Raw genomic sequence first — 18,508 nt, forward strand, 5'->3', positions numbered from 1 at the left:
TTACAGGTGAAGAAGTACTTTTACACAATGACCTTTTGGGACTTGGCTTGGTGTGTCGCTTTATCCTGTGGTGCGGTGACTGGGAACGCCTCGCCTAACATCTGTCTGATGTGAGGAAGTTGTTTGGCATATTCTGGACCATTTTATGCCTCATTAACTTACAGGAAATCACAGCAATAGGACCTATTTTCGTCCTTACATGCATTCTTTTTAGTTATGGGAATATATGAATTTTGTATTGCCAACAGGAAGGTGGAAATCCCTTAGAGGTTTAGATGCCAATTTGGATTTGACTTTTTTTAGCTTTTTATTTTGAAATAATTATAGAATCACAGGAACTTGCAAGAACAAAATGTAAAGGGAGGTCCTTTGCATTCGTGTGTGTGTGTGTGTGTGTGTGTGTGTGTGTGTGTGTGTTTACACCTCTATGCTGTTTTATCAAGTGTAGCTTCCTTAATCACTGCTGCAGTCAAGAATCAGAACTTTTCCATCGACTTCCCTGGTGGCGCAGTGGTTAAGAATCCACCTGCCAATGCAGGGGACATGGGTTCAATTCCTAGTCCGGGAAGATCCCACATGCCGCGGAACAACTAAGCCCATGCACCACAGCCAGTGAGCCCGCGCACCTAGAGCCCATGCTTCGCAACAAGAGAAGCCACTGCAACGAGAAGCCTGCACACCTCAATGAAGAGTAACCCCTGTTCACCGCCACTAGAGGAAGCCCACACATGGCAACGAAGACCCATTGCAGCCAAGAAATAAATAAATAAATGAATAAAAAAGAAAAAACAAAACTGTTTCATCACCATGTGGTTCCCTCGTGCCACCCCTTTATAGCCACACCTCTCCCCTCTCCCCTGGCCACCACTAATTAGTTCTCTATCTCTATAAGCTTTGTTATTATATAAATGGAGTCATGCAGTATGTAACCTTTGGAGACTGGAGTTTTTTCACTTTGCATAGTTCTCTGGAGACTCATCCAGATTGTTGCATATACCAAGTTTGTTCCTTTTTATTGCTAAGTAGTATTCCATGGTATGGATTACCACAGTTTGTATAACCATTGAAGGACATCTGTAGTGTTTAGAGTTTGGGTCTCTGATGAGTAAAATGTTATGAACATTCATGTATCAGTTTTTGCAGGAATGTAAGTTTTCATTTCTCTTGGTCATATACAGAATGTAGGAATGCAGTTGCTGGGTCATATGGCAGTTGCATGCTTAGTTTTTAAAGAAACTGCTAAACTGTTTTCCAGAGTGGCTGTACTATTTTTTTTTTTTTTTTTCAGAGTGGCTGTACTATTGACCTCTGATTTGATGAAAGTGTTTTGTAGGATAAAATTTTGATTGCCTACTTAACGTATGTGTTAATTTTGGTAGCAGTTTTATTGCCATTAATATAACTGGTTGCTCCTGCTGGCCTGACTTGTGTGAGACGGCATTTCCCAAAAGGCTTTGACTTGGGTCATCAGTCATTTTGATGGTTTAATACCCAGAAGGAAATTCCCTTAGCTTCTACAAAACCCACACAAACTGCACAAGTGAATCTCTTCTCTCTCTTCCTTCCTATTTCTAGAGAAGAGTTAGCCTCACACCTTGAGCCCTGAATCTTGCCTTTAGAGATCCTCTTTTCTTTCTCTGTCTTTAGACATCTTACAGGTTTCTGTCTAAGCATTTAAACATGCTCAGTTCTCTCCTGTCTTGAAATTCCTTTCCCTTTGACCTCATCCACTACTACCCTTTATCTGGCCACTCAAAGCTGCACTGGGTGACTGGGCTGTCTCTATTGCACTGCCTCGTCCAGCCCTCACTTCCAGTGTACAGTATAGTAATCTAGGTTGCCTCCCTGAGCACACTGAAATGGTCCTGTTGATGTCACCAGCAACCCTGTAGCTTAGTCTCATGTAAGCGTTTCAGTACTGTGAGTAGCATTCAGCACTCTTGATTACTTGCTCTGAGTAGAAATACTTTTTTCTTGATCGACTACCCCTTGGGCTGCTGCTCCTAATTGTCCTTTGCTGTTGTCTCCACCTCTGTTCATCCCTTAAATCTTGGGGTTCCTCACAGTTCTGCACAGGGCCGACTTTCCTCATTCTGGGTAATCTCCCACATCTTAGTCTCCACCTCAGACCTGTCCCCTGAGCTCCAGACCCATATATCCTTTTGCCTCCTAGCCAGCTCCACCTAACTCTTCTGGAATTTATTCTCTTCCCAGCACCCTTGCCTCTTAAAAAGAAGAAGAAAAACTCTTTCTTCATTGAGGCACCAGTGTGTTAATACCACATCACACAACATTGGGAGTGCTGTTAAAACCACCTGCATTTAATTGAGTTGCCAAATTAGCCAGCGATAACTGTTCTCCATTAAATACAAATGCATAAAAATTATACTTAAAAAAATTATTTATTTAGCTGTGTCGCGTTGTAGTTGTGGCACGTGGGATCTTCACTGCCACATGCGGGATCTTCATTGCAGCATGCAAACTCTTAGTTGCAGTATGGGGGATCTAGTTCCCTGACTAGGGATTGAACCCGGGCCCCCTGCATTGGGAGTGCAGAGTCTTAGCCACTGGACCACCAGGGAACTCCCCAAAATTATACTTTTTATGGCCAGTTAAATAACTGCAAGACTAAAATTGAATGTGAAAAGGAATTGTTTCTATGAAAATAAATTGAATGCTTTGGAAAGACTAAAAAAGCTACTAAAATACTTGCAGTGGAATTAAGTAAGAGCAAGGCAACTGTGAAAGTCTAGTAAAACTAGTCCGACTCTGGAAGGATTCTGTGCGCTGCTTCTCAGGTGTCCCAGATCTTGCTCCACTTCAAATAACATCAGTCTGGAAGTGGTAGTCATAAATGATGGAAGTGATTAATGCAGAAAACATGGTGAGGAATTCCAATCAGGTGCATTCTCAGAAAAGGCCCACTTCAAAAGACAATAAATAAATGTGCCTTTTTGTTTTAAATGAAAATAAAATGGTTTAAGCATATATGTATTAACTTCTTTCCTATTCCATTTGTATTCATCCTGTCTGATGAGGGCTTCTGCTGCATCTTCCAGTGATTTCACTCTTGTCCATTACTACTACCCTACTCACTGTCTTTCCTCTGATTTCTGACATCAGCTTCCCCAACTGGATGTCCAGCCCCAGTTTTGCCCTCCCCCACTGTCTCCCCCTCCCCGTCTCCAGCCCCACCCCGGCTCTCCTCCCCGTCCCTTCTTTATATTGTAGCTATAAAGAACTACTAAAAGCATAAACCTGATCATGTTACCCCTTTGCTTTATACATTTATTTATTTATTTTTTTAAATTTATTTTTGGCTGCATTGGGTCTTCGTTGCTGCATGCAGGCTTTCTCTAGTTGTGACGAGCGGGGGCTACTCTTCGTTGCAGTGCGCGGGCTTCTCATTGCAGTGACTTCTCTTTGTTGCAGAGCACGGGCTCTAGGCGCGTGGGCGTCAGTACTTGTGGCATGTGGGCACGCTAGTTGTGGCTCGCGGGCTCCAGAGCACAGGCTCAGTAGTTGTGGCGCTCAGGCTTAGTTGCTCCATGGCATGTGGGATCTTCCCAGACCAGGGCTCAAACCCATGTCTCTTGCATTGGCAGGCGGATTCTTAACCACCGCGCCACCAGGGAAGTCCCTACCTCTTTGCTTTAAAAACGCTTAAAATCCAGATTCCTTAAACTAGTAAAAGGAGGCATTTAGATCTGGCCTCTGCTTATTACCTCTCTGGTCTCATTTCATGATTTCAGTGCTGCCATCCCCTCCCCTCTGACATGTTAGCCATGTTGACTCAATTCACTTTCACAGTTGAGTGGGGCTTGTGGGATATCTGTGTGTGGTTGGCGTGGGAAGGTACCGAGCTCTCTCACTTCTAGGTCTTTCTGTGCACTGCTTCTCTGCCTGGAACTTTTTCCCCTTTCACCCCACAACTGACTCTACTGTCCTTCTGGTCTCAGCTTTCCTTCAGGAAGCCTTTCCCAACCTCCAGATTGAGTGCTTTTTCTGTGTGCTTTTATAACAACACCCCGGATTTCTCGTATTCTAGCATTTAGTACACAGTAGGTAGTTAATTATCTGTGTACCTATACTCCCTTCAAGGCAACTGGAGTGTAAATTATGTGTAGATCAGGTTCATTCAGTAATCTTGTTTGCCGAGTCTCCACTTGATAAATATTTGAGTGAACAGGTGGTGTTTTCTGAATACTGTAGGTTTCCCTGAAAAACACTTAAGCAAAATGTTTTGTTTCTTTTGTAGGTGCTGTCTCTGTTGGCCTTTATCTGTGAGGAAGTTGTGTCACAATGTACTTTGTGTGGAGGCCTTTACTTTTTCGAATTTGTAAGCTGCAGTGCCTTTCTGCTGAATCTCCTTATGCTGATTGTGTACTGCACTCCAGTTTATGACAAAGTCGATCCCGCAAAAGTCAAGTCATCGGTAAGCATGAAAAAATATAATCCCTATAATAAGAATTTATATATTTTTGGATCTTGTGTAGTTGTATTGTTCACAGTAGTAATGCTTTCATAACTCAGTAACAGGAAAAGACTATCCATTGTTCCAGCTCTGCCTCTAAGCAACTCAGTTTTTCCCTGCCAGATGGTATAGTAGAGGGGGAAGGTGAAATTAGAATGAGAGTGACAGACACTGCTGATAATTTACAGTTATTGGTGGTTTAATCTAATTCACATGAGGTATTTTGTAAAAACTAGGATTTTGTCACTTTTGATTTCTCACATTTCAGACTGTCACTCACTGGTTCTACAGTTATTCACTGTGTGCCTATTGTAGGCCAGGCGTTATGCCGGACGTAAGAGATGGAGTAATGAACTAATGTGATATATTGATATTTCTAAAACCTTTAAACAAAAGAGCATGTAATTCTACCTATTTTGTTTTGATTTTATTTTATGAAAGAAAGTTCTCTATAAGTGAATTTAGAAGGTATTGGTTAAATTCATTGTGCAAAAACTTCCCTTTTAATAAAAGTCTATGTGAGAATTTTATACTCACAAAATTAGAGATGTGTAACTTTCTAAAGACTTAGTCTGCTGACCCTCTGTTTTTATTTGAGTATAATATGGATTTTTGAGATAACAGATGAGATAATTTATATAGTTACTGCATTTAAGGAAGAAAGAATTGAGCAGTTTACTTCTTCAGTAGCATTCAAGTTATCAGGAGTGGTTTATGAGGAATTGTAACTATCAGGGTTGCTTTATGAAAGAATTCACAGCTTTGAGGGAAGAGATAAAAATTAAGGTAAATTTTAACTATTAAAAAAAGAGAGGGACTTTCCTGGTGGCACAGTGGTTAACAATCCGCCTACAAACACTTCTCCTCGGCCAATTGGCAAAAAAAGTGGCCACACCATCCAGAGTCCCATTGTTGCTGTAGAAATAGAAGCCCAGAGAGAGCTACAGGGTGAAAGTGAAAGGGAGATCAATCCAGAAAAAATGGACAAAGAAGACAGGAGATAAACAGAAAACAGGAGGAAGAGGTTTTTTTCTTGAGGAAAAAAAACAGAAAAAAGAGAGGAATAACAGATGGAGCCGTGCGGCTGACAGGGTCTTGGTGCTCAGGCTGGGTGTCAGGCCTGTTCCTCTGAGGTGGCAGAGCCAACTTCAGGACATTGGTCCACCAGAGACCTCCTGATCCACGTAATATCAAACGACGAAAGCTCTCACACATATCTCCATCTCAACGCTAAGACCCAGCTCCACTCAACAACCAGCAACCTACAGTGCTGGACACCCTATGTCAAACAACTAGGAAGACAGGAACACAACCCCACCCATTAGCAGAGAGGCTGCCTAAAATCATAATAAGGTCACAGACACCCCCAAACACACCACCGGACGCGGTCCTGCCCACCAGAAAGACAAGATCCAGCCTCATCCACCAGAACACAGGCACTAGTCCCCTCCACCAGGAAGCCTACACAACCCACTGAACCAACCTTAGCCACTGGAGGCAGACACCAAAAACAACGGGAACTATGTACTGCAGCCTCCAAAAAGGAGACCCCAAACACAGTAAGTTAGGCAAAATGATAAGACAGAGAAACACACAGCAGATGAAGGAGCAAGGTAAAAACCCACCAGACCAAACAATTGAAGAGGAAATAGGCAGTCTACCTGAAAAAGAATTCAGAGTAATGATAGTGAAGATGATCCAAAATCTTGGAACTAGAATGGAGAAAATATAAGAAACGTTTAACAAAGACCTAGAACAACTAAAGAGCAAACAAACAATGATGAACAACACAAAAAATGAAATTAAAACTTCTCTAGGGCTTCCCTGGTGGCGCAGTGGTTGAGAATCTGCCTGCTAATGCAGGGGACATGGGTTCGAACCCTGGTCTGGGAGGATCCCACATGCCGCGGAGCAACTAGGCCCGTGAGCCACAACTACTGAGCCTGTGCATCTGGAGCCTGTGCTCCTCAACAAGAGAGGCCGCGATAGTGAGAGGCCTGCGCACCGCGATGAAGAGTGGTCCCCGCTCGCCGCAACTGGAGAAAGCCCTTGCACAGAAACGAAGACCCAACACAGCAAAAATAAATAAATAAATAAATAAATAAATCTGTTCTTTAAAAAAAAAAAAAAAAAAAAAACTTCTCTAGAAGGAATCCATAGTAGAATGACTGAGACAGAAGAACAGGTAAGTGACCTGGAAGATAAATTATTGGAAATAACTACTGCAGAGCAGAATAAAGAAAAAAGAATGAAAAGAATTGAGGACAGTCTTAGAGACCTACGAGATAACAGTAAACACACCAACATTGGAATTATAGGGGTCCCAGAAGAGGAAGAGAAAAACAAAGGGACTGAGGAAATATTTGAAGAGATTATAGTTCAAAACTTCCCTAATAAGGGAAAGGAAATAGTTAATAAAGTCCAGGAAGCATAGAGAGTCCCATACAGGATAAATTCAAGGAGAAACATGCCAAGACACATATTAATCAAACTATCAAAAATTAAATACACAGAAAAAATACTAAAAGCAGCGAGGGAAAAACAACATACAAGGGAATCCCCATAAGGTTAACAGCTGATCTTCCGGCAGAAACTCTGCAAGCCAGAAGGGAATGGCAGGACATATTTAAAGTGATGAAAGGGAAAAACCTACAACCAAGATTAGTCTACCCAGCAAGGATCTCACTCAGATTAGACAGAGAAATTAAAACCTTTACAGAGAAGCGAAAGCTAAGAGAATTCAGCACTACTAAACCAGCTTTACAACAAATTCTAAAGGAACTTCTCTAGGCAGGAAACACAAGAGAAGGAAAAGACCTACAATAACAAACCCTAAACAATTAAGAAAATGGTAATAGGAACATACATATTGATAACTACCTTAAATGTAAAGGATTAAATGCTCCCATGAAAAGACATAGACTGGCTGAATGCATACATAAACAAGACCCATCTATATGCTGTCTACAAGAGACCCACTTCAGACCTTGGGACACATACAGACTGAAAGTGAGGGGATGGAAAAAGATACATCATGCAAATGGAAATCAAAAGAAAGCTGGGGTAGCAATTCTCATATCAGACAAAATAGACTTTAAAATAAAGACTATTACAGGAGACAAAGAAGGACACCAAGGGATCAATCCAAGAAGATATAACAATTGTAAATATTTATGCACCCAACAGAGGAGCACCTCAAAACATAAGGCAAATGCTAACAGCCATAAAAGGAGAAATCGACAGTAATACAATCATAGTAGGGGACTTTAACACCCCACTTTCACCAATGGACAGATCATCCAAAATGAAAATAAATAAGGAAACACAAGCTTTAAATGATACATTAAGATGGACTTTATTGACATTTATAGGACATTCCATCCAAAAACAACAGAATACACATTTCTCTCAAGTGCTCATGGAACATTTTCCAGGATAGATCATATCTTGGGTCACCAATCAAGCCTCGATAAATTTAAGAAAATTGAAATCATATCAAGTATCTTTTCCGACCACAATGCTATATTAGATATCAATTACAGGAAAAACTCTGTAAAAAATACAAGCACATGGAGGCTAAACAATACACTACTTAATAACCAAGATATCACTGAAGAAATCAAAGAGGAAATCAAAAAATACCTAGAAACAAATGACAATGAAAACACGACAACCCAAAACCTATGGGATGCAACAAAAGCAGTTCTAAGAGGGAACTTTATAGCAATACAATCCTACCTCAAGAAACAAGAAACATCTCAAACAACCTAACCTTACACCTAAAGCAATTAGAGAAAGAAGAACAAAAGAGCCCCAAAGTAGCAGAAAGAAAGAAAGAAAGAAAGATCAGATCAGAAATAAATGAAAAAGAAATGAAGGAAATGATAGCAAAGATCAATAAAACTAAAAGCTGTTTCTTTGAGAAGATAAACAAAATTGATGAACCATTAGCCAGACTCATCAAGAAAAAAAGGGAGAAGACTCAAATCAACAGAATTAGAAATGAAAAAGGAGAAGTAACAACTGACACTGCAGAAATACAAAGGATCACGAGAGAAGCAACTATATGCCAATACAGACAACCTGGAAGAAATGGACAAATTCTTAGAAAAGCACAACCTTCCGAGACTGAACCTGGAAGAAATAGAAAATACAAACAGACCAGTCACAAACACTGAAATTGAAACTGTGATTAAAAATCTTCCAACAAACAAAATCCCAGGACCAGATGGCTTCACAGGCGAATTCTGTCCAACATTTAGAGAAAAGCTAACACCTATCCTTCTCACACTCTTCCAAAATATAGCAGAGGGAGGAACACTCCCAAACTTATTCTACGAGGCCACCATCACCCTGATACCAAAACCAGACAAGGATGTCACAAAGAAAGAAAACTACAGGCCAATATCACTCATTAACGTAGATGCAAAACTCCTCAACAAAATACTAGGAAACAGAATCCAACAGCACATTGAAAGGATCATACACCATGATCAAGTGGGAACGCAAGGATTCTTCAATATATGCAAACAAATCAATGTGATACACCATGTTACCAAATTAAAGGAGAACCATCATATTATCATCTCAATAGATGCAGAAAAATCTTTTGACAAAATTCAACCCCCATTTATGATAAAAACCCTCCAGAAGTAGGCATAGAGGGAACTTACCTCTACATAATAAAGGCCATATATGACAAAGCCACGGCCAGCATCATTCTCATCGGTGAACAACGGAAACCATTTCCACTAAGATCAGGAACAAGACAAGGTTGTGCACTCTCACCACTATTATTTATTTATTTATTTTTAAAAATTTATTTATTTATTTGTGACTGAATTAGGTCTTTGTTCTTGCACGCGGGCTTTCTCTAATTGCGGCAAGTAGGGTCTACTCTTCGTTGCAGTGTGTAGGCTTCTCATTGCGGTGGCTTCTTTTGTTGCAGAGCATGGGCTTTAGGCATGTGGGTTTTAGTAGTTGTGGCTCGCGGGCTCAGTAGTTGTGGCTCACAGGCTCTAGAGCGCAGGCTCAGTAGTTGTGGCGCACGGGCTCACAGGCTTAATAGCTCCACGGCACGTGGGATCTTCCTGGACCAGGGCTCGAACCCGTGTCCCCTGCGTTGGCAGGCAGATTCTTAACCACTGCGCGACCAGGGAAGCCCCTCACCACTATTATTCAACATAGTTTTGGAAGTTTTAGCCACGGCAGTCAGAGAAGAAAAAGAAATAAAAGGAATTCAAATCGGAAAAGAAGTAAAGCTGTCACTCTTTGCAGATGACATGATGCTATCCATAGAGAATCCTAAAGTATCTACCAGAAAACTGCTAGAGCTAATCAATGAATTTGGTAAAGTAGCAGGATACAAAATTAATGCACAGAAATCTCTTGCATTCCTATACATTAAGAACGAAAGATCAGAAAGAGAAATTAAGGAAACACTCCCATTTACCATTGCAACAAAAAGAATAAAATACCTAGGAATAAACCTACCTAAGGAGACAAAAGACCTGTATGCAGAAAACTATAAGACACTGATGAAAGAAATTAAAGGTGATACAAACAGATGGAGAGATATACCGTGTTCTTGGATTGGAGGAATCAACTTTGTGGAAATGACTATACTACCCCAAGCAATCTACAGATTCAGTGGAATCCCTATCAAACTACCAATGGCATTTTTCACAGAAGTAGAACAGAAAATTTCACAATTTGTATGGAAACACAAGAGACCCTGAGTAGACAAAGCAATCTTCAGAAAGAAAAATGGAGGTAGAGGAATCAGGCTCCCTGCCTTCAGGCTATACTATAAGGCTACAGTAATCAAGACAGTATGGTACTGACACAAAAACAGAAATACAGATCAATGGAACAGGATAGAAAGCCCAGAGATAAACCCATGCACATATGGTCACCTTATTTTTGATAAAGGAGTCAAGACTATACAGTGGAGAAAAGACAGCCTCTTCAGTAAGTGGTGCTGGGAAAACTGGACAGCTACATTTAAAATAATGAAATTAGAACACTCCCTAACACCATACACAAAAATAAACTCAAAATGGATTAGAGACCTAAATGTAAGACTGGAAACTATAAAACTCCTAGAGGAAAACATAGAAAAAACACTCCCTGACATAAATCACAGCAAGATCGTTTTTGACCCACCTCCTAGAGAAATGGAAATAAAAACAAAAATAAACAAATGGGACCTAATGAAACTTAAAAGCTTATGCACAGCAAAGGAAACCATAAACAAGATGAAAAGACAGCCCTCAGAATGGGACAAAATACTTGCAAATGTAGCAACTGACAAAGAATTAATCTCCAAAATTTACAAGCAGTTCATGCAGCTCAATATCAAGAAAACAACCCAATCCAAAAATGGGCAGAAGACCTAAATAGACATTTCTCCTAAGAAGATATACAGATTGCCAACAAACACATGAAAGTATGCTGAACATCACTAACGATTAGAGAAATGCAAATCAAAACTACAATGAGGTGTCACCTCACACCAGTCTGAATGGCCATCATCAAAAAAATCTACAAGCAGTAAATCCTGGAGAGGGTGTGGAGAAAAGGGAACCCCTTTGCACTGTTGGTGGGAATGTAAATTGATACAGCCACTATGGAGAACACTATGGAGGTTCCTTAAAAAACTACAAATAGAACTACCGTACGACCCAGCAGATCCCACTACTGGGCATATACCCTGAGAAAACCATAATTCAAAAAGAGTCATGTACCCCAATGTTCACTGCAGCTCTATTTACAATAGCCAGGACATGGAAGCAACCTAAGTGTCCATCAACAGATGAATGGATAAAGAAGATGTGACACATATATACAATGGAATATTACTCAGCCATAAAAAGAAATGAAATTGAGTTATTTGTAGTGAGGTGGATGGACCTAGCATGTGTCATACAGAGTGAAGTCAGTCAGAAAGAGAAAAACAAATACCGTATGCTAACACATGTATATGGAATCTAAAGAAAAAAAGATGGTCATGAAGAACCTAGGGGTAGGAAAGGAATAAAGACGCAGATGTAGAGAATGGACTTGAGGACATGGGGAGGGGGAAGGGTAAGCTGGGACGAAGTGAGAGAGAGGCATGGACTTATATATACTACCAAAATACATAGCTAGTGGGAAGCAGCCTCATAGCACAGGGAGATCAGCTTGGTGCTTTGTGACCACCTATAGGGGTGGAATAGGGAGGGTGGGAGGGAGATGCAACAGGAAGGAGTTATGGGGATATATGTATATGTATAGCTGATTCACTTTGTTATAAAGCAGAGACTAACACACCATTGTAAAGCAATTATACTCCGATAAAGATGTTAAAAAAATAAAAAACAAAAACAATCCTCCTACCAGTGTAGGGAACACGGGTTCAATCCCTGGTCTGGCAAGATTCCCACATGCCGCGAAGCAACTAAGCCCACGTGCCACAACTACTGAGCTCTGTGCTCTAGAGCCCATGAGCCACAACTACAAAGCCCACACGCCTAGAGCCCATCCTCCACAACAAGAGAAGCCACTGCAATGAGAAGCCTCTGCACCACAGTGAAGAGTAGCCCCTGCTTGCTGCAACTACAGAAAGCCCGTGTGCAGCAACAAAGACCCAATGCAACAAAAATAGAGAACTGGATAAATACAAAGCAGTAAGATTTTATTGTTTTAAATTAATGAAAACCAAGTGCTGTGTCCTATATTGATCATACACCTAAGATTTACTTTTTTCTGTATACTCTTTTGTACCTCTTAAGGTTTGTATCTTAAGAATCTGTTGCCTTCTTTCACTTATTTATTTTTTTGCATTTAAAAAATTTTATTGAAATATAGTTAATTTACAGTGTTGTGTTAATTTCTGCTGTACAGCAAAGTGATTCAGTTATACATATATATATTCTTTTTCACTATGGTTTATCACAGATATTGAGTATAGTTCCCTGTGCTACACAGTAGGGCCTTGTTGTTTATCCATCCTGTATATACTAGTTTGCATCCGCTAGTCCCAAACTCTCAATCCTTCCCTTTCCCACCCTCCCTCCCCTTTGGCAACCACAAGTCTGTTCTCTAAGTCCACGAGTCTGTTTGTTTAGTAAATAAGTTCATTTGTGTTGTATTTTAGATTCCACATATAAGTGATATCATATGGTATTTGTCTTTCTCTGTCTAACCTACTTCACTTAGATGGACCTAGAGATCATCATACTATGTTGCTGCAAATGGTGTGATTTCATTTTTTTATGGCTGAGTAATATTCCATTGTGTGTATGTATTTGTGTGTGTGTATACACACACACACACACACACACACATATATATATATATATATACATATATATATATATATATATATATACCACATTTTCTTTATCCAGTCATTTGTTGATGGACATTTAGGTAGTTTCCATGTCTTGGCTATTGGAAATAGTGCTGCTGTGAATATTGGGGTGCATGTATATTTTTGAATTACAGTTTTGTCTGGGTATATTCCCAGGAGTGGAATTGCTGGATCATATGGTGACTCTATTTTTAGTTTTTTGAGGAGCCTCCATACTGTTACTGGTATAGTGGCTATACCAATTTACATTCCCACCAGCAGTGTAAGGGTTCCCTTTTTTTCACACCTACTCCAACATTTATTATTTTTAGACTTTTTAATGATGGATATTTTGACCACTGTGAGGTGGTGTACCTCATTGTAGTTTGATGATGAGCATGATGAGCATGTTTTCTTGTGCCTATTGGCCATCTGTATATCTTCTTTGCAGAAATGTCTATTTAGGTCTTCTGACCATTTTTTAATTGGGCTTTTTTTGTTATTGAGTTGTTTGAGCTGTTTGTATATTTTGGAAATTAAGCCCTTGTCAGTCGCGTCATTTGCAAATATTCTCTCCCAGTCCATAGGTATAGTCTTTTCGTTTTGTTTATGGTTTCCTTTGCTTTACAAAAGCTTATAAGTTTGATTAGGTCCCATGTGTTTATTTTTGCTTTTATTTCTATTGCCTTGGGTGACTGGTATGATTGGTATGACTTATGTCAGAGAATGTTTTGTCTATGTTCAAGGAGTTTTATGGTGTCATGTCTCATATTTAAGTCTAAGCCATTTTGAATTTATTTTTGTGTATGGTGTGATGGTGTGTTCTAACTTCATTGATTTGCATGTGGCTGTCCAACTTTTCCAATACCACTTGCTAAAGAGAGTGTCTTTTCCCCATTGTATATTCTTGCCTCCTTTGTTGAAGATTAATTGTCCATAGGTGTTTGGGTTTATTTCTGGGCTCTCCACTCTGTTCCATTGATCCACATGTTTTTGGGCCAAAACCATGGTGTTTTTTTAATTTTTTTTAAAATTTATTTATTTATTTATTTATGGCTCTGTTGGGTCTTAATTGCTGTGCGCAGGCTTTCTCTGGTTGCTGCAAGCGGGAGCTACTCTTCATTGTGGTGGCTTCTCGTTGTGGAGCACGGGCTCTAGGCACGTGGGCTTCAATAGTTGTGGCACATGGACTCAGTAGTTGTGGCTCATGGGCTCTAGAGCACAGGCTCAGTAGTTGTGGCCCACAGGCTTAGTTGCTCCGTGGCATATGGGATCTTCCCAGACCAGGGCTTGAACCTGTGTCCCCTGCATTGGCAGGCGGACTCTTAACCACTGCACCACCAGGGAAGCCCAACCATGCTGTTTTGATTATTGTAGCTTTGTAGTATTGTCTGACGTCTAGGAGAATTATACCTTCTGCTTTGTTCTTTTTCCTAAGGATTGCTTTGGCAATTCTGGGTCTTTTATGGTTCCATATAAATTTTAGGATTATTTGTCCTAGTTCTGTGAAAAATGTCATGGATAATTTTATAGCGATTGCATTAAATCTGTAGATTGCTTTGGGTAGTATGGCCATTTTAACAGTATTCTCCCAATCCAAGAGCATGGGATATCTTTCCATTTCCTTGAATCCTCTTTAATTTCCTTTATTAATGTTTTATAGTTCTCAGCATGTAAGTGTGTCACTTCCTTAGTCAGGTTTATTCCTAGGGGTTTTTTGTTGTTGTTGTTGGTAGTGGTGCTATTTTAAAAGGTATTGTTTTTTTACATTCCCTGTCTGATATTTCATTGTTAGTGTAAAGAAATGCAACTGTTTTCTAAATACTAATCTTGTATCCTGCTACTTTGCTGAATTCATGTATTAGATCTAGTGGTTTTTGTGTGGAGTCCTTAGGGTTTTCTATGTTTAGTATCATGTCATCTACATATAGTGAAAATTTTACCTCTTTCCTTCTAATTTGGATACATTTTATTTCTTTTTCTTGTCTGATTGCTGTGGCTAGGACTTCCCAATACTGTGTTGAATAGAAGTGGTGAGAATGGGCATCCTTATTCCAGATGTTAGCAGGAAGACACTCAGCTTTTCACTGTTGGGTATTATATTGGCTGTGGGTTTGTCATAAACAGCTTTCATTATGATGAGATATGTTCCTGTATATCCACTTTGGTAAGAGTTTTTATCATGAATGTATGTTGAATTTTGTCAAATGCTTTTTCTCATCTATTGAGATGATCATGTTATTTTTTCTCTTTTTTTAAATTGATTTATTTTATTTATCTTTGGCTATATTATAAAGCCTACTGCATGCAGGCTTTCTCTAGTTGCAGTGAGTGGGGGTTACTCTTAGTTGTGGTGCACGGGCTTCTCATTGTGGTGGCTTCTCTTGTTGTGGAGCACATGCTCTAGGTGCATGGGCTTTAGTAGTTGTAGCATGAGGGCTCAGTAGTTGTGGCTCATGGGCTCTAGAGCACAGGCCCAGTAGTTGTGTCACATGGGCTTAGTTGCCCTGTGGCATGTGGGATCTTCTTGGACCAGGGCTTGAACCCATGGCCCCTGCGTTGGCAGGCGGATTCTTAACCACTGTGCCTCCAGGGAAGCCCAACCATGTGGTTTTTGACTTTTGTTAATGTGTATTACATTGATATGCGTATGTTGAACCATCCTGTGAACTTGGGATGAATCCCACTTGGTCATGGTGTATGATCTTTTTTATGTGTTGTTGGATTCAGTTTGCTAATATTTTGTTGATAATTTTTGACTCTATATTTATCAAAGATATTGGCCTGTAATTTTCTTTCTTGGTGGTATCTTTGTTTGATTTTGGTATCAGAGTGATGGTGTCTCCATAGAATGTCTTTGCGAGTGTTCCCTCGTCTTCAGTCTTTTGGAAGAGTTTGAGAAGAATTGGTAGAAGTTCTTCTTTGTATGTTTGGTAGAATTTGCCTGTGAAGTCATCTGGTCCTGGACTTCTGTTTGTAGGGAGTTTTGGTTTCTTTTTTATGATCACACCATGCAGCATATGGGATCTTAGTTCCCTGACCAGGGATCAAGCTCTTGCCGCTTGCTTTGGAAGCATGGAGTCTTAACCACTGGACAGCCAGGGAAGTCCCTGTAGGGAATTTTTTTGGGTTTTTTTTTTGTTTTTTTTTTTACTATAGATTCTGTTTCACTTCTGGTGATTGGTCTGTTCAAATTATTTCTTCTTGATTCAATTTTGGTGAGCTGTATGTTTCTAGAAAGTTGTCCATTTCTTCTAGATTGTCAAATATGTTGGCATATAATTGTTCATAGTATTCTCTTACGTTTTCTTTTGTATTTCTGCAGTATCAGTTGTGATTTTTCCCCTTTCATTTCTTATTTTGCTTATTTGGGTCTTGTCTCTTTTCTTCTTGGTGCACCTGGCCAGAGGCTTATCAATTCTGTTTACCCTTTCAAAGAACCAACTCTTGGTTTTATTGATTTTTTTTTCTATTTTTTTAATCTCTTATTTATTTCCTCTCTAATCATTATTGTCTCCTTTCTTCTGCTGACTTTAGGTTTTGTTCGTTCTTCTTTCTCTGATTATTTTAGGTGGTGGGTTAATTTACTTGAGATTTTTCTTGTTTCTTAAAGAAGGCCTGTGTCACTATGAACTTCCTTCTAAGAACTGCTTTTGTTGCATCCCATAGATTTTGTTTATCTTTTTTGGCTGCGCTACACGACTTATGGGATCTTACTTCCCTGATCAGGGATTGAACCCGGACCCTCAGCAGTGAGAGCATGGAGTCCTAATCACTGGACCACCAGGGAATTTCCCCATAGATTTTGTACGGTTGTGTTTTCATTGTCATTTGCCTCAAGGTATTTTTAAATTTCTTCTTTGATTTCACCATTGACCCATTGGTTATTTTAGGAGCATGTTGTTTAGTCTCCATGTAATTGGTTTTTTTCTTGTTTCTTTTTCTGTTGTTGATTTCTGGTTTCATGCTGTTGTGGTCAGAAATGATGCTTGAAATAATTCCTACACCCTTAAATTTGTTGAGGCTTGTTTTGTGCCCTAGTACGTGGTCAATCCTAGAGAATATTCCATGTGCGCTTGAAAAGAATATGTATTCTGCTTTTTGGAGGTGTAATGTCCTGAAAATATCAACTACGTCTGTTCTGTTGTATCACTTAGGATCTCTGTTGCCTTTATTGATTTTCTGTGTAGAAGATCTGTCCATTGATGTGAGTGGGGTGTTAAAATCTACTATTACTGTACTCCTGTCAGTTTCTCCATTTATGTGTGTGTTTGTTTTATGTATTTGGGTACTCCTATATTGGGTACATACATGTTGACAAGTGTAATATCCTCTCCTTGTGTTGATCCTGTTATATAGTGTTCTTTATCTTTCTTTATAGCCTTTGTTTTAAAGTCTATTTTATCTGATAGGAGTATTGCGACCCCCACTTGTCGTTTTCGTTTGCATGAAACATCTTTTTCCAACTCCTCACTCTAAATCTTTATGTGGCCTTTGTCCTAAAGTGGGTCTTTTTTGTTTTTTTAATTATTTTTGGCGGGGGGGCTGTGTTGGGTCTTCATTGCTGTGCATGGGCTTTCTCTAGTTGCGGCAAGCGGGGGCTACTCTTTGTTGCGGTGCGTGGGCTTCTCATTGCAGTGGCTTCTTTGGTTGTGGAGCACAGGCTCTAGGTACGTGGGCTTCAGTTGTTGTAGCACACAGGCTCAGTAGTTGTGGCTTGCAGGCTCTAGAGTGTAGGCTCAGTAGTTGTGGCACACAGGCTTAGTTGCTTCGCGGCATCTGGGATCTTCCTGGACCAGGGCTCGAACCCGGGTCCCCTGCATTGGCAGGTGGATTCTTAACCACTGCACCACCAGGGAAGTCCCTGAAGTTGGTCTCTTGTAGGCAGCATAGTGTATGTAGGCTCGTTTCATCCAGTCTGCCACTCTGTGTCTTTTGATTGGAGCATTTAGTCCATTGACATTTAAAGTAATTATTGATAGATACGTATTTATTGCCATTTTAAACCTCGTTTTCCCGTTGATTTTATATATCTTCTTTGTCCCTTTTTGTTTTTCCTTTTGTGGTTTGAAGACTTTCTTTGGTATTATGCTTATGTTCTCTTCTTTTTGGTGTTTGTGAACCTATTGTGTGTTTTTGATTTGTGGTTGCCCTGTTTTTCAAGTATATTAACCCTTCCCACTTGCTTTAGACTGGTAATCATATGGGTTCGAACATATTCTAGGAAATTACATTTTCTTACTGTCCTCCCCCACATTTGATGATTTTGATGTCTTTTACATCTTCATGTTCTTCCTTTTGCTGTTCATTGTGGTTATCATCACTTCCACAGAAATTTTTGATTTTCTTTTTTTAAATCTGTATATGAGCTTACTTAAGTGATTTACTTTCTGATTAGGATTTTCTCTTTTCTATAGATTTTTCTTTTCTATTTAGAGAAGACCTTTCAATATTTCCCTTAGGATGGGTTTGGTATTGCTGTATTCTTTTAGTTTTTGCTTGTCTGAGAAATTCTTTATCTCTCCTTCTATTCTAAATGATAATCTTGCTGGGTAGAGTATCCTAGGTTGCAGATTTTTCCCTCTCAGGACTTTGAATGTATCTTGCCACTCCCTTCTGGCCTGCAACATTTCTTTGTTTTTTTTCCATAAGCACCTTTTTTGGGGGGGGCGGGGGGGCTACATTGGGTCTTCGTTGTGGCG

The 18,508-nt window shown here is 39.8% G+C and overlaps 1 protein-coding gene across 1 annotated transcript in view; it reads left to right on the top strand.

Annotated features, from left to right (window-relative positions):
• CMTM6 (CKLF like MARVEL transmembrane domain containing 6) overlaps nt 1-18,508 on the top strand; it is a 49,867-nt gene that overhangs the window by 22,339 nt on the left and 9,020 nt on the right. Inside the window, exon 2 of the mRNA XM_065886348.1 lies at nt 4,259-4,435. Within this exon, the coding sequence (XP_065742420.1) occupies nt 4,259-4,435 (177 nt within the window). The remainder of the gene's footprint in view (nt 1-4,258; nt 4,436-18,508) is intronic.

The sequence above is a fragment of the Phocoena phocoena genome, chromosome 10 (genome assembly GCF_963924675.1).
Source record: "Phocoena phocoena chromosome 10, mPhoPho1.1, whole genome shotgun sequence".
In the NCBI taxonomy this organism is placed as follows: Eukaryota; Metazoa; Chordata; class Mammalia; order Artiodactyla; family Phocoenidae; genus Phocoena; species Phocoena phocoena.